The 16888-nt window shown below is 39.1% G+C and overlaps 2 protein-coding genes and 1 long non-coding RNA gene across 25 annotated transcripts in view; 1 reads left to right on the top strand and 2 right to left on the bottom strand.

Annotated features, from left to right (window-relative positions):
- KIF25 (kinesin family member 25) overlaps positions 1-4505 on the bottom strand; it is an 81147-nt gene extending 76642 nt beyond the window's left edge. Inside the window, exons 1-2 of one of the 3 annotated variants that reach the window (XM_061624399.1) lie at positions 4348-4505; positions 2695-2760 (exon numbers count right to left, since the gene is read on the bottom strand). In XM_061624399.1, coding sequence (XP_061480383.1) covers positions 2695-2760; positions 4348-4422 — 141 coding nt within the window. In that variant the 5' untranslated portion in view covers positions 4423-4505. Of the gene's footprint in view, positions 1-2694; positions 2761-4045; positions 4142-4175; positions 4234-4347 lie in introns of those variants that run through there. The other 2 variants (XM_061624401.1, XM_061624400.1) reach the window with 2 other exon arrangements.
- A 136-nt stretch (positions 4506-4641) lies between these two features.
- LOC133383514 (uncharacterized) lies at positions 4642-16872 on the top strand. Its single transcript, XR_009762322.1, has 3 exons — positions 4642-4891; positions 14158-14241; positions 15142-16872. It is a non-coding gene; the product is annotated as an uncharacterized LOC133383514 (long non-coding RNA).
- Positions 12154-16888, bottom strand: part of AFDN (afadin, adherens junction formation factor) — a 206453-nt gene continuing 201718 nt past the window's right edge. For 20 of the 21 annotated variants that reach the window (XM_061624376.1, XM_061624386.1, XM_061624394.1 and 17 more), the window contains 2 exons: positions 15119-15200; positions 12154-14258 (listed from right to left, as the gene is read on the bottom strand). In XM_061624376.1, coding sequence (XP_061480360.1) covers positions 14114-14258; positions 15119-15200 — 227 coding nt within the window. In that variant the 3' untranslated portion in view covers positions 12154-14113. The remainder of the gene's footprint in view (positions 14259-15118; positions 15201-16888) is intronic. The other variant, XM_061624395.1, reaches the window with a different exon arrangement.

Here is a 16888-nt window from a genome sequence, read left to right as displayed (position 1 = left end):
CCATGTGAAAACTTTGAAGCACAGAAGGCATAATATTTCTCTCAACTCTACCGCTATATTTTTGTAAGTGCTCCCAGGAAAGCTGAGCTCAAAAGGCAACATCTGGCTTTCAGTCAAACTTTATTTTGTTTCAGTTGATCCCAGTTTTTATCCTTACAGAGTTAATCAAGACTCCATAAGGGCAAGAGACTTTCATGAGGTCACACAGCAATTTAAAGTCTCACATTAGATTAGAATTTCTTGGCTGACAGTTGCTATTGCTACTAATCCCTGCAGTCTGTTCTAACGCTGGGTCAGCCACCAACTGTTCCAGGTTCTTTAATCTCTAGAAGCTCTGCAGTGAGAAGACAAAATCCCTCAGCAAGGCTAAGTGTTTACTATGTTCAACAACTGCTTGAAAATTAGTGGACTTGCTTAAATAAGGCAACTATAAAGAAGCAAGAACATCTTTTCATAATTTAAAAATTTCTTGAAGCACTGCTGGTTTCCCAATACAACTGTTATTATTTTTTCTTCATTAGCAAAAACAGAAATACTTTGTTGAATGAGACAATCAAGACAACGAGTACAGTTCAGGGGGCCACCTCATAAGTTAAAATTATAATGGTTATCCAATATGAACCTGGTAACGTGGGAAACAGGTATTTATTACATCAAGTGAACATTGAGAAACCTTGCTTGCAGAGAGCCATGATTAGCACCAATGCTCTACAACATGTTTTCATAGCAGATGTGTTTTTCACAATGAAACAAACATGCGTAATCTGCCTCATGTATTTTGGAGTAGAAGAGGCTACATGCAAAATCTGTAACAAGTTGTCATCATTTATTCATTTCTGCAAGCAGTCGCTTGAAACACAGCTGCAAAGAGGCTACACCACATTACAATATGTTTGCATTAATGCCACTCTCTATAGCTATGGCAGTTTTCACTAAGTTGTATTTGCATTGGCATAGCAGAAAATACTGAAATTTTGTACTTCCTAAAAATGACAGTGTGAATGAACAGGGAGGTTCAAATATGATTAGATGATTCCCAGTTGCCTTGAATTCTCTATAATAGAAGGTCAGATAAAATGTGTCCCACAGATTAGAAAAAGTACAAACAAGTCTAAAAGGATGCCAGTGTGATTAATAATCTATAAAAGGAAAGACAACCACATTTAAAAAGTAGATGTCTTGCTCTTATGAAAACAAAAAGGAGGATCAAGTTGAAAATAAGGCAAGCAGGTGTGGGTAAACAAAGATTTATTTAAATTACATTCACTGCCCTGGCAGTGAAAAAGGCCAATTCTATACTAGGGATAATTAGGAAAGGACTGAAATTAAAACAGCCAGTATGGTCATGCTTTTAGATAAATCCATGGTGTAGGCCACCTTTGGAATCCTGTGCACAGTTTAGGCTATTATCTCTCAGAAAGACATTAGGACTGGAAATGTTACAGAATAAGGCAGACAAAATGATCAAGGAATTGAAGCTCCCTCCAGTTGAGGAAAGCTTTTGGGGCTTTTGTTGTAGTTGTTGAAAAACAGATGGCTAAGGAAGAGCATATTTTTAAAATTACTAATGATGTGAGAAAGGTAAAGAGAGTACACACAATTTTCCCTTTCTCATATAACACTAGAATCCAGAATCATCCACTGAAAATGACGGGCAATGCATTGAGCAGAGACAGAAACTCCTGCTTTTTAACACAATACATAATTAATGTGTGGAACTCACTCTTACAAGATGTAGTAATAGCTGTTGCTTTGATAGCTTTAAAAAGAAATTGGACAAAATAATGGAGAGAAGGTCGATAGACAGCAGCCATGATGGCTACGCTACATAATCTTCTTATTCAGAGGGAATGTATTCTGGAGAGCAGTTCCAAGGAGAGGGCAGATAATGGAGTGCTTTTACCATCATGCTGTACTTGTGGGTTTCCTACGAGCATCGTATGACATACTGTGTTGTGTGGCTTCAGAATGGCTGCATAGATACACAACAGATGTAAAACTTTCTTGAATTTTCTTTTGGGCAGAAACTTTCCAACTTCATAAGATATAAACATTTTATTAATGAGAATAATGAAGGCATTACCAACAATCAAGTGAAGAGTAAGATGAATCTCACTTTGGCTGAGAATGTTCAAATCAGATTTCCTCCTTTTTGCTAATTCCTCCTTTTCCCTGCAGTCCCCTGAAAAGCTGCTCTGGAGAGCGGGGGGAGGTGGTGTTGGATGCTGCAGAGGGAAGGGGCAATTGCCTAATCCCACCTCCAGCAGGGAGCCTCCACCAGATCTTGGTTCCCTCTGCAATCGGAAGAAACCCGTCCACTCATATAGGGGCAAGTCTGGATCCAATTCATTGAAAATTAAATGCAAAAAACCCCTGAGATATTGTTATATCTCATTGATTTAGTTCAGTTTTACCAAATATACCTAAGAGTTAATTAGGTCCTTGACTATTTGTGCTAGTAACAACAAGTTGGGAAGAGCTGACTCTGGTGCAAACTGCAATCATTAATGTTTCAGTTGGGACAGTAGGTTGATAGATGGCTTGAAATTGCTTCTATAAATCATCTAGTGAACTCAGCCTGTGGAAGAATGCTTCCTAGATCAGCGTTGGGCTCATGCAAGAGTTGAAACTGAAAGCTTTGGAGGAAATGTTTATACTATAGTGGGATGGGGAAATGGAACACATCATCATTACCTTTGCAAGCTTGAGATGCAGAAGGGCATTTTCTGTTTCCAGCACAATTATTCTTTCTTCTTTAGCCTGGGAAAACATGTTACAGATAAGCATGAAATGGCTAAAATAAGCTATACAAGAAGTCAAGCTAATTTAGTTAACAATTCCTCTGATCCCAAAATGTATGTTGTTCACCCAGCCAAGCTACGGATTACACTACTCATGAGGCAAGTAGCTCAGTTTGCCTTGTATAAAACGAACTCTTCAATACTCTCTAGCTATCCTTAGCTGAAGGGACAGCTTGTGGGAGGAACCCTTCTTACACAATACCATATAATTTGAAACTCAGCTGTTATGTGTGTGCATGTGTGTTTTTAAAAAATCTGACACCTGTTATATGGAAACAATTTGAGACATGGGATAAGTACCAATCTGAACTGATTTAAGTTTACACTTTCTCAGAACATTTCTAACAGTATTTTTTTAAAGTCACAATAATTTTCTACAGCTCTAAAACATGATTAAATATATTTTCGCATTAAAAAGTGTTGCCATCATTATATCCCCCTCTTTGGACTTTGCATCTGCTGGACCAGTGTCCAGGCCTGATCTGAAGGTCTGAGAGGAGGTAGGGTGCAGATCACACAGGGAGAGCAGCCTGTGTACCTTCTGCTTGTATGCACATAAACATTACTCAGATCAGCATGAAAAGCGTGGTATCAACAAGCCCACTCTCCATGTTATGTGATACTGTTGTGTAGATAGCATGCCCCTTACAGCTAGAAGTACTAGGAAACCCTTCAAAACATCACTTTTTTTGTGAACTCAGATGCTGAATGCCAGCAAGACTGTAGCCAAAATGGGGCCAGTAGAAAACAAGGAGGAAATATCAAAATGCTCAGGGGAACCCCAAAGATTGCAGAAGTGCAAAAAAAAATTAGAGAAAAATATTCTAAGAGGGCACCCCACAAAAAATAGCCCAATGAAGAGGACAAGGATGGCAGGCTGGGACACTGAAGAGGTGCACTCCCCCTGAAACGTTTTGTGTGCCAATCCTACTACTTATGTGTACTAAATGAATCAGACAGAACTCTTCAATATTAATTCCAGTTCTCTGAAAGTTTGCTCACAGCCTCTGTTCACTCTGGGCTTGAAAAGGATCCAAAATTCACCTCTCCATATGCAAGTTCAGCATGCTATTGTTCACACACGAAACCTTCCCACAATAAACAAAAGCAACCCGGGAGCTCCCTTTCTCATCTCATGTCATCTGCTGTGTTATAGTTATTATTTTAAGCAAGAAAGATGGAAGATGAGAGTTAGTTTGGCTAAATAGTTTAATAATATCAGTAGCTACTTAAGGACTGGTCACCTTATAAAACAGACTCATCCCTCCAGCAGAGCCAAATCCCTGCAAGCACTAAGCCAGAGAATTTTTTTTAGGTAAATGCAACCCCAAGTTGCTGGAGACATCATTTCCCATACATAATGTAGGCTCTTACAAAGGTGACATCATCCGAATGTTGTCACTAATTGCCCCCACACAAGCCCTTCAAAGAATATGGGGCGCGATGACGCGCACCAAATGGAATCATAGCCTGGGCGGAGGAGGGGTGTTCCCTCTGACTTTAAACCCTTGACAAACACCCCTTCGCAGAGATAGGCGGGACTCACTCGTAGCTTCTGCTCCAGCTGCTGAATCCGTTGCTCGGACACGTAGCTCAGGCTAATCTTACTGCCGGGCCTCATCCTGCAGTTTGAAAATCCAGAAAAACCTCGACAAAGGAAGACAACCTCGCAGCTATTCCTGTCTCCTCTGCCACACGCACACGGCCAGGGAACCCGTTTGAATCAACCAATTACAGCCAAAGATTTAGCTTTACTGTGGTTGCTATGGTTACCCATCTCCACTTTGGGACGGGAAGAGCATTGCGATTGGCTGGACTTGGAAAGGGGCGGTCACTGAGAACTGAGTAGGGGCTAAGAAAGCGAAAACGGAGAGCTTAATAACGGTCCCTCTTGGGGAGAGTGTATCTGTCAGGGGGCTTTTCTTTTCTGAGCTTTTCATTGGAGGCGTTTGGTCAGGTAGTCACAAAGAAGCTCCGTCGGCCGGCCCCAACCCTTCAGCGGTCGTATTTTAAGGATATTTTCAGCATTTGCGTTTAAGTTTTTTTAAAAAAAAACAACCACCACCACCCAACTTTGTAAAGCGAGAGGGGTAAGCTGCATCCGGATGCAAATTTGTAATTCGTCACACATTGTCATACTGAACGCTACTATATATGAACAAGCGCATGGTTGATCTGTTGTGCTAGCGAAATAATCCTAATTGGGTCGAACTAGTGCAAGCTCGTAGGCGAGGCCTATTATTATTAGGTTCAAGTTCACAGCACACCACCAAGTGGAACACAGGGACCGTGTTCACACTTATGTAACCATAAGGCAGGTTCTGGGTTATTGTGGTTTAGCATGAACGAGTAGCGTGCCTTGGTAAATTCTACCATATCGCTCCCCAGTGGCGTGAACGGGACAAAAACTCAAGGAGCCCGTTAGGGTTTCCCATTATGTCCAAACTAGGAATCGTGGTTTGCTACTTTCTAACAAGCCACGATTGCTAAACAACCTTAAGCCACGGCTTGCTGTTTGCGACGTGTTAGGGAATAAAAAACCACCACCCTTAGTTCTGACATAAGCCAAAAGTGCCGTGGCAAATTTAGAAGTGCAGGGTCCCTTCATGGTAGTCACAGCCGCGCCCCTCTTTTTTTTGCTACTGGGTTGAGAATGAGATCCTTGTTAATGCCATCTTCCACAACAACAGATATGCCTAGAAGCCAATAAGCACGAAAGAGGAGTGTTAGCTACTGAAGAGAGTCTTTTCACTGTCTGATTCACCTTTCACTGTGGTCGGCTCCAATTAGCAGAAAAGACAAGGAAGCATGTTAGAAGATTCTTCTCAGTGGCTGTCACAGTCCTCTTTCATGCTGACTGGCTCGTAGGATGCTGGAGACAGGGACCCTGCTCCCAAAAAAGTAAGGGGTCTAAAAACCCCTCAGACCATGGCCGACTGCACCACTGCATATAACGGGCTGCCAAAGGCTTCTTGGTCTATCCTAATTGTGCCATTTAATTGCACTGTTTTGCTACTTTGCTCTTTGCTATCTTGAGCTTGTTTAGGAAGAAGGATGGGATAAAATGCAGTAAGTAGGGAAAGAGTGATCAGGCAGCATGCACCAGTGAACCACTCTGTTCATCCTAAACTAATGTAGAAAAACTGACATCCCTATGTGCAAGTGCAGCCTGTGAAAATACACAGCACAGATTTGCTAGTATTTCCAGTAGGAAATATAAAACAATTCATATTAGTGTTTATGAAAAGATTAAGACATCATAATGAATGGAAATGACAACACACCAGTCTGCTAAGGGAAACCAACAGTTACCAGAGTTTTCTGAGAGTAATGTCAGACTGTGGCCATGTTCACACCTTAAATTTATTCTACTATTATTACACTTTAAATATTCATGGCTTCCCCAAAAAAAGCCTGTGAACTGTCATTTGTGAAAGGTGCTGAGAGTTGTTAGGAAACCCCTATTCCCCTCATAAAGCCACAATTCTCAGTTTTCTGGGAAAAGGGACTGACTGTTCAACCACTCTAACAATTGTAGCTCTGTGAGAATAGTGTTCTCTGAACAACTCTCAGCAACCTTCACAAACTACACTTCCTAGTGTTCTATGGGGGAAGCCATGACTGTTTAAAGTGGAATATGTTGGAAGTGGGGCAAGAGCAACTCCTGTTTTGTTCTTTTGTTTATGTTCCAGAAGGGAGATAGAGTTAGGGTCCTCCAGATGGATAGGCTTGATTACCTTTACCGGATGATGCTCTGACTGACTTCCTTCCGGCTGTTAGACTGATACCTTACCTGCCCCTCCCGCCCTTTCCTTCTTCTCTTCTCTGACTATCCGAGAGAGAGGAGACACCTTTGTCTCTGCTCTCTCTCTCTCTCTTCTAGCCATGAGGTCAACTTCCATGTCTGGGTGTTGCGCCTCCAACTTAGTTAGTTAGAACTAGGTATGCCTTTCTGTCTATGTATTTCTATAAATAAAGTAGCTTTTCTTATTATACTAAGTCTTAAGTGATCTCAATGCAGGCTAAAAGCCTGCTTTCTTAGGTAAACGCACACACTGGCACACACATTTCAGACCAGTTTTTCTCTGCTTAACAAATTTACACCACAACAGAATAATCATAGAATAAATGTATGATATGAATGTTGTCTGTATCACTTAAAGGAACATGATATTTTAAAAAGGTAAAGGTGTCCCCGCACTTGTAGTGAGAGTCGTTTCCGACTCTTAGGGTGACGTCTTGTGACATTTACTAGGCAGACCATATATATGGGGTGGGATTGCCAGTTCCGTCCCCAGCCTTTCTTTACCCCCCAGCATATGCTGGCTTCTCATTTTACCGACCACGGATGGATGGAAGGCTGAGTGGACCTCTACCCCTTTTACTGGAGATTCGACTTCCTCCTTCCGTTGGAATCAAACTCCGGCTGAGCTTTGGCTATGTTACCACCGCTTACCACTCTGTGCCACCTATAAATATTGATCACATGTAATTGTCAACTCAACTTACTGGGGATATAGATCTATGTTTTGTAGAAATGGCCTTACATTTCTTTTAGACTTTAACTATGTAATTGCCCAGAAATGGTAATTAGGGTTTGATTAAGTACCATAACAATGGTATCATAAGTTCTATTTTTGGCAAAACAAAATAATATTCCTCTTTCGAGCTTATTTAAATTGGCCAAAATTAGAAATGGTTCCTGTGTAAATAATAATAGTCAAGAAATCAGAAGAAGGCTAGGACTAGGGAGGGCAGCTGTGAGAGAACTAGAAAAGGTCCTCAAATGGAAAGATGTATCACTGAACACTAAAGTCAGGATCATTCAGACCATGGTATTTCCGATTTCTCTGTGTGGATGTGAAAGTTGGACAGTGAAAAAAGCAGATAAGAGAAAAATCAACGCATTTGAAATGTGGTGTTGGAGGAGAGCTTTGCGGATACCATGGACTGCGAAAAAGACAAATAATTGGGTGTTAGAACAAATTAAACCAGAATTGTCACTAGAAGCCAAAATGATGAAACTGAGATGATCATACTTTGGACACATCATGAGAAGACCTGATTCACTAGAAAAGACAATAATGCTGGGAAAAACAGAAGGGAGTAGGAAAAGAGGAAGGCCAAACAAGAGATGGATTGATTCCATAAAGGAATCCAGAGACCTGAATTTACAAGATCTGAACAGGGTGGTTCATGACAGATGGTCTTGGAGGTCACTGATTCGTAGGGTCGCCATAAGTTGTAGTCGACTTGGAGGCACATACCAACAACAATGCTTCACTTGATTATCAACTTCTGGGACAAGAAAGCAGTTTCGAAATGTACTTTTGCAGAACTTTACAGTGCTGGTTGAGGGAGAGGGAATAAGAGGGTGCATGTTGATTCACTCTGGCAGAGACCTTAAGAAGCCTGTATGGACACAAATACGTTTTGGCTTCAGTCATAAGCAAGCCACTAGATGACAGTACAGCTTAAACTAGACAAATAGGCCTTCAGTCCTTTACCTGCCCATGGCTCCTACTGGATGGGTGGGATATAAATCTAATAAACAAACAAACAAATAAAATACCTCCCCTCCCCTTCAACAATAGTTAGTACCGTGCAGGTAGTGCAATGTGTGTGTGTACACACAAAGAGGATTCTTCATGCTTGTGCTTTCAGTTCAGATTTCATCAAAACACATATCCACATCCCACCAACGGCTTAAGCCCAGCCAAAAGTTTAGAGTAATGACTGGGTTGGGAGGCAAAGGGAGCCCACACAACATCTCTTGTCACTAAAGCCTAGATCCACGAACCCTGGACAGGGACAAGACAGCAAAGCTTTGTGCTCAGTGAATAAAACAAGATTATGATTTGAAGAATGGGATATGGCATGGAAAAGAGGCAAGTACTGTATCACAAATGCCCACCTGATGCCATATGTGACGTCAGATGAGGGCCAGATGGAAACATAGCTGCCAGTGCACCATCAGGAGCCTTAAAATGCACTCCTGATGGTGTATTGGAAAGGGAGACTTGTCACCATCATTCAGGGTTGATAAAAATTAGTATTTGTTAAATAAAAAAACAGATTTTTAAAATTTAATTCAATAATTTTTATTTAAATCAGATTTCAAAATTTTAAAACAATTAGTAAAAAAGCCAGCCTAGGTCAAAGATATCATTGTGAATACTAATTATACAACTTCTAATTATATTCTATGAATATGTTAATAGCAGTTTATGGAGCTGGGAAATAACCTGATCTGTACTGCAGATGGTGTACATGAAGTGCATGCTCTCTCTCAAGGCCTTGCCTCTCTCAAGGTGCAAAGATAGAGAAGATCAATGAGAGAATTCGGGGAGATGGAGTAGATGTCAACAAGGAGGAGACAGCTGAAGTGGTAGCCTCTTCTGCAGGTGTCGACAGAATTCCTTTGGATTAATTCATTCTAGATTGGGAAATAAGTTGGTAACTGAAAAAGCAGGAAAAAGTATTTCTTTTCCAGACAATGAACAAGGAAGATGCAAGTGAAGATGAAGACTGAGTTAACTGTACCACCCAATATTTTCTCATATTGACTTGTTTGAAATTGCCTAAATTTTATTATTTTAAGAACTTTACATTTATCTAAATAACTGAAATAGTTAATAATTCAAAAATCCATAAGCATGTTTTGTTAATGTTGTTTGTTGAAGAAAGCTATCCAGGAGAATAAACAATCTTATTAGTACAATGTAAAGCCTGTTTGATGGTGGTGATTCTGGCACATCATGACAAAAATATCATGATTAATTAAACAGTTGGAGCTGGTTAATCTCTTGAATGACTTCACAAGTTTGTTTTGGTTTAGTACTAAAATGACCAAATTATCATCCCATTTTGTCATGCAAATTAATCTGAAAACAATTCAGAATAATTGCTTAGTGTGTACCTACTTTCTAATGTAACATATATCCCTGAATTATACACCCGCGAGAAAAATCTTCACTTCCTGAACCACTACTCACCATATGCTCAGAGGCACATGTGACCAAATTCTTAAGCTACACAGGAAGTGGATGGGACTGTGAAAGACCAACCCAAATTGTGTTTGCATTTTGACAAATTTGCAGGGCAGTACAATATCTCAGAGGGGAGGTCAGGTGTCCTGCTTCCCGGGTGCATTCACTATAGCTGCCCAATTTCCCTGCTTTTTAAAGTTTGATAGAAATCTCTGTTGGCTGTAGGTAAGTTCTTAACTTAAACTGCAAGTTTTTTTGCCTGTTAGTGAATATGTATAAGCAAAATATATTCTTTTATAAAGCTATAAAGGTTTATAATATTTTCATAGTTTGGTTTGACATTTAATAAGTTTAGTAGCCAACCGGAACCCTTTTTCGTTTTGCAGCTGTCTTCCCTGACTATGCTGGTTTGTTTGGAACAACTTGTACTCTAAACAATTGATAACACTGTGCTGAACATCTCGGTATCTTAAGCAGAGCTTGGAAGATTACTTTTTAAAAGTAATAAATTACCGTTACAGTTACATGGCCCCAAAAAAGTAGTAATTACTGTTACGATTGCAATCGCTCTGAAAGTAACTGATTACTTTACTTTTCCTCCAAAGTAATCACTACAATTACATTTCAGTTACTTTTTAAAAAAAACCTACAAGGTGCTGGCCTTGGCTGCTGCCTAAAACAACATTAAAAATCAACAAACACATACAGAGGTAGTAGAATAATTATTTGTATTCATAAGATAGCAATGGTGGTCTCTCCACTGGTAAGGGTGGTGGGGAAGGAGGCTGAGGCCACTACTCAGATCTTTGCACGTCAAACCAAGTGGAACCCCCCCACTCAGCCAGCCAGCATAACCTCTCTCACTTAACCACCTCCCAGACCCTGCTCTGCCACCAACTAAGGGACACTCACTCAAGCAAACATTTTCCCGAGATGCAAAAAAGTTAAAATACTACAAATGCAGCCCAGTAGCCAGAGAGGGTGGTGGAGGCCACTTTGTGTGACATGTGCAAACACAGTATTCACACACACACACGTTGTCATCTTTCACCTCCACAGTTCTTTCTCTCCATTCTGCTGCTGCCTCCTTCTCCTCCTTTATCCATGTTCTTGACCTCCAGATCCTTTTCCCCTCCACTCCATTCTTCACCACCACTATCTGTTTTTTTAAATAATTGTTTTCTCCACTCCACCCCGTCTCACTCTCTGCCTCCTCCCTCGTGGCCTCCTACCCATCCACAGAGCATAAGGAAAGAGCAACACTGCACAGAAGCCCAGTTTGAGGCCCATGATTTTCATCCACAAATCAGAGGAGCAGAAGACTTCCCCTGCTCCCCCCCAAGTAATGCCCAAAAGTAACTCTGGAAATGTTACAATTACTCCACAAAAGTAGTAAAATTACTCCTAGTTCTATTACAATCAAAATGTAAAGGAATTACCCACTCGTTACTCAAAAAAGTAATGAATTACAAGTAATTCGTTACTTGTGACTAGTTACTTCCAAGCTCTGAATTGCAGTAGCTAAAATGTGTAGCTAAATTGCTTTGCTCATTAGCTGGAGTACTCAGTTCATGGCGAAAATGTACTTTTATGTGAAGTACTGAACATTGCCAAATTCACCAGAACATGATGCAGAAAGTAGTGTCTATGTAACACCTGTGCAAATGTCTGTGTAATACTGTAATGCCTATGCCATTCTGATGTATTAACTCCTGATTGGTAGATGCTAAAGTCTTTGTCCTGAAATGTATAAAAATCCCAGGCAACCAGTGCTAAATGGCAGTTCTCCACTCACTAGGAGGGAGACTGACCAAGCATATGCTTGTCATCCAATAAAGGCCTACCTTTTTGCTGCAAACCTGTGTTCTTCGATTTTACTCAAGGAGCCGCCCCAGTCCAATGAACTATAAAAATCTCCGTCAGTGGCAGTGCAAGAAGATGGGAGTCAGCAATAGTAATCCCCTCCTCGTGGTAGCTCCACCCTAAGTCGCCTTCGGTGTCTGCCATGTGTTTTATAGGCCTTGGTGTGCCTGAAAGACACTCTGCTGCTTCAGCAAAAGTCCTCCCCTCTCGTTTGGAACAAAGGGGAAGTGTTGTCTGCAGCAGCAGTGGGGAGCAGACAGCGTTCAGGGAGTGATGCTTTTTTTATTTAAAAATCATTTATTTACTGATTGTGCCCCCCCGATTATTTCCTGGCCCCCTTGGGAACCACTGCTATAGATTATAAACTTATCAATAGCTAAAATTCAATTAAACATTAAAGATGTGTCTTCTGAGAATATTTAAGGCAAATTTGTAACAGAGTAATTTGATACTGGCATAAAAAGCATTTGTGATTTGAACAAATACTATTGATACAGACATTATGCAGTGCAAATTTAAATACAATACAAAGTTTATTAAAAATAGGTTGCAAGTGAAATACAGTAGAAATGGGAAACTACAGCAGTTTTGATTCCCCCCCCCATAATAATACACAGACAGTTATGAAAAGCACTTTTACTCATATTCACATGTGGCCTGAATGCCCCATAGCAGTCAACTCCACGGTAAGTGATATTTCTTTGCTTAGGTTCTAGCAGCAACAGTATTCCAGCCACAGAATATCTAGTGTTCTCAAGATAAATTGGGGGAGGCTTGCTTTTCCTGATTAACAGACATAGCAAGCATGCAAATCCTTCATTAACATTTTCAACCAATTTAATCTCTTACTTCATATTTAACAGGTGAATGGTAAAAGCACACTTTCAAATAAGAAACCTGAAATATGTAAAAAAAATATTTACACTCCAATTTTAATATAATTAACTTGCATTTATTTATCATACAACTCTTATTAAAAGTGATTTCTAAGGCAGTGAAAGTCCACCCTCTGCATTTGGAAGTGTGCATAATTCCCTAAATACATATTTATAAGATAACATATTATACAGAAAAAATCATCTAAAACCCAATTAAGGGCTTCATCAAATAGAAAATTTGCTTAGAATCACAATATAATATATTGTTTTAAACATCACACAAAAACTAATAAGGTCCTTATTCTCAACATCAACAGCCATATATGCATAGCTGAAGAAACAGTGGGAGAAATTATTTCAAAATTAAATAATGCTGCAATATAGTGTGAAAAATAGCTTGAACTGCCAACATTTTCTACAGTATATAGAAAAAGGATACTAATAAACCAAAGGCAGCATGACCAGCACTTCTCAATGTGAAGGACTAGCAATGAGCTGCCAGAGTGTTGTCAGGCCACCTCAGTGAAATTCATTTTGGGAGGCAATACTTTGTATTTTTCATCACAGCCATGGTAACCATGTCCCCTGCAAGCAGTGCTTAATATGCTATCTGTTAATATTTAAAATCTTCTAGTCGTTTGTTAATATTTAACTTTGGTTTTGTCTTGGCTACAGTGGGCTACCAGTAGAATCTTATTCCCTATTGCTTAGGTCTGGAATTTCTATGTTGTTTTAAAACATTGTATTCTAAATTCACACACACACTTGCACACGCACACACGTCCATCTTTGCTTACCAATCACTTCCTTCAGCTCTCACCAAAGATTTCAAAACTCAAGTTTTAAAAGTAGTTTAACAACTCAATGTAGCGATGAAGGAAGAACAGCTGAAAATCCACAGTACATGTTTTATTGCATCACTGAACTATCACCAAGAAAAATCAAGTCAAGTATTTCATGTCCAAAGAACTATATGAATATAGGTACTACTTGGTGGCTAAGAATTAAATGCACTAATGTAGCCCTTTTAGTTTCAAGAGTATTCAATCTGTTTTTACAACAAAAGTTTATCCAGGGAAACCCAGGCTCCAACCCAGTTTTCAATGATTTGCTAGTAAACTGTTTGTATATCACCTCAGACATTGTATCAAACAACCTAAATACAGTGCAAGAAGCCAGTGCAGAGATTAGTTTAGGCAGTTCAAGCTATAGCCACTTTTTCTGTTTAGCAGCTAACAAAATGTTTCTGTAAGAGACCAGGAAGCAACAATTCTTCAGTAAGTGTGATCCAGGACTATTGCAGAAGAAGTTAAACCCTCAAAGAAAGGAAAGGGAGTGGAGAAAGGACATAATGACACTTGATTCATATAATTAAAATATATTTTACAGTGCTTTAATTGTATAAACCACAAGCTCCTGGTAAATAATTGTTTTTCTTGCTACTGCAACATATCTAAATCTCAAACAGTCCTGATGAAAAATTCCATCTCAACTGTCAGAAGACACTTCTTTCTTCTTGAACAGCCCCTTCCCTAGTTTCATAGAGATTTTTCAGATTACTTCTGATAAGGTGCCTTTAATCCTATTTTGTATTTAATTCATTTTCCAATTCCGTTAATTTCCTAGATGCCTTTACTTTGTTGGACACATCCTGGCCCTGGGAAAAGAGTCTTTGACGCTCCCGGAAAGTCAAGTTCTCTGGTGCACCAGGTAAATCTGCATCTTGACTGCAAAGAAAAAGATAACAATGTTACAAAAGTACTATATTGCTGTAAGTATGGATGCTGTGCCTGTCCTTTAGCCTTGTACTGCAGTCATTTACATACATAATTTTGAGTCCCATATAAAGCGATGAGGCCTTATTTTCAAGTAAACAAGATTAGCATTGGGCTGTTAGTGTATAGTCTTTATCCCTGCATTGATATTTTTGTCTAAATTCTATCAGAATAGTTACAAATGTGAGCGCTGTTAAGATTTCTATTCTGTTTTATATAGGATTAGTTCACACTCGAGGTGGCTCCCACATGATTGTTTTGGATAACTACATGTGGCTTTGGCACCATGTCAGCTCACATGAAGGCACCATGTAAGTGGTTCTTCATGGATGGTGTATTAGTTGACTAGTTAGGATAACATTTGTAGAGTCATTTGTTGCCCCAGGGCTGAAGAACCAAAAGGAAGCACTCTCTGTCCTCTGCTTCTCGTCAGGGAATCAAGGGCCACTGAGAGACTGCCTTCTATCCAACTAGTTCATCATGAAGAGGAAGACTGACCACACCACATCCATCAGTGATTGTTTTCCTCTTCCCTCCCTCCCCATCCCCTTTTGTAAGGTTATTAGTGAGCCTGTGAACAGAGACTTTCTTTCTTCTCTTTCAATGTAAGCACAGTGCTTAGAAATTTTTAGGCATCTTAAAAGTTTCAAATAATAATTTTCTCTAAGTGCTTTTACAGAATGCACTGCTATTTTATGTTCAGAGTTTTGAGATCTTAAAGCACTTTAAATTATCTAAAATTTGAACCAAAGTTACATGAACTGCTTACATGAATTCACCACTATTATTTAAAGTATTTATTTTCATTTCACCTTTTCAATTTTTTCTCTCTTAGGTCCCGATAAGGTTCATGTGGGCCTGCAATTGCTCCAGTAGATCCAGTGTAGTTTGAGCCTTATGTAAGAGAATGTACAATGACAATTGAAAGATCTGTTTGATGCTACAAGGAAATATTACTACTTTTTTTTCAAAAGTTGCAGTGCTTTTTTAGATGGAATAATAAATCTCAACCCATGTTTTCTAATATTTTAAGATAATTCCAAGCATATATTTCTTTTTGCTTACTAAAATGAAAGGCATGTTACTAAAAACAAATCTTTTCAAATGGTTTTTTCCTGTGACTTTACTTTTAAATATGAACATGATAAAACAAAATCATTCATGCAGAATGATCATCACAAAGAAGTGAAAGCAACTAAGAATTCCAAATTCAACTATGCAAATTCTCCCTCCAGTCTCAAGGGAGACTCGAGATCTGGAATTACTGCTTTTTTCATGTAGTAACAACCCATTGATCAGATTCTCCAGTGGGCACCAGGACACCCTCAAGTGGGTATTGTCTTCCGCTGCTAGTGCTTGAGGTAGGAAAGAGTTAACACTCCAAATGGACTGTTGCCGTGGCCCCTCCCACGGAGTGCTAGTTCATTTTTCCTGCCTTGCTTGAGCAGTACCGTTATTCGCCTTGCTGTTCAGTCTGGCTAGTTATATCCTTATTTAAATTTATTTTATTTGTTAAAATTGTAAATTAATTGTGTGTGAATGCGGGAGGTTTGTTAGACAGTTTTTCAATGAATTGGTGAGAGGGTTTTTGAGTGATTGTTGAGTGTCTGTTGTTCACAGAGGAGAATTTGTCACATCTTTTTCTAAAAGATTCTCTTTTATATGTGTTTTACAGCACTGCAACTTTATACTTGGCTCTCACACAATAAAATTACTGCACAGCAGACTGATCTTCTCCAAAGGCCACAAGACTAAACACAATTTTACTTGAAATATCAACATCGTACCCAGGTTTTAAAACATCTCTCTCTTTTGCTGTTTATACTGTTAAGGAAAACAGTCTTCACAACAAGTGTTGTCACAAATCCTTGTCTGTTTTCAACTGATATTTTTAGTCTCTTGATACTGCATGTGTTGTGTCTTGTGAGCCTTGATCTATCCAAAAACAAATGCATGCTCCTTCCAATAGTATTTTTTGTTCATCTACTGAACACAATGCAATATTTAATACTATACTGATTCTCCAGTAATCAACCAAGAATGCAGTCTTATGCACATGTACCAAAGAGTTAGCCCAACTGAATACAGTAAGTTTTATTTTTTAATAAACATGTACAGAGAATCTACCATGCATAATAATATTTATAGCAATTATTTTGCCCTCTGTCAAATTGTAAAGCCAATAATCTTTTTTTATTTTTGAAAAAACTGAGAAATGCAGCTTACTCATATTTAGCCAAATTGATCAAGTTTTATTACCAAATTTGAGTGTATCAGTGTTTTGAAGTGGTCCTTAATTATCCAGTGGAAGGAGCTGAACAATTGAGTTTTGCAGAAGAACAGTTTGCCATATGTTAGCGTTCATTAAAAGACAGAAATGTGAGTGTTATTGAGATGGCGAGATGACAAATTGTACAGTGAATTCTGCATTTGTGCAAAGAGCTTTGTATTTTGTACAGGCAGTATTGACTGAACACTCAGGAGGAATGTATGACCTGTTCTATAGGCTTTTTAAAATGTGCTGAAATTAAAGTGAGGCATTATATTAAATAGCATTCTTCAATTACTACCAACATGTGCCC

The sequence above is a fragment of the Rhineura floridana genome, chromosome 4, assembly GCF_030035675.1.
Source record: "Rhineura floridana isolate rRhiFlo1 chromosome 4, rRhiFlo1.hap2, whole genome shotgun sequence".
NCBI classification, from domain to species: Eukaryota; Metazoa; Chordata; class Lepidosauria; order Squamata; family Rhineuridae; genus Rhineura; species Rhineura floridana.
The sequence above is the reverse complement of the archived record's forward strand: the minus strand, read 5'-3'. Positions and strand labels throughout refer to the sequence as shown.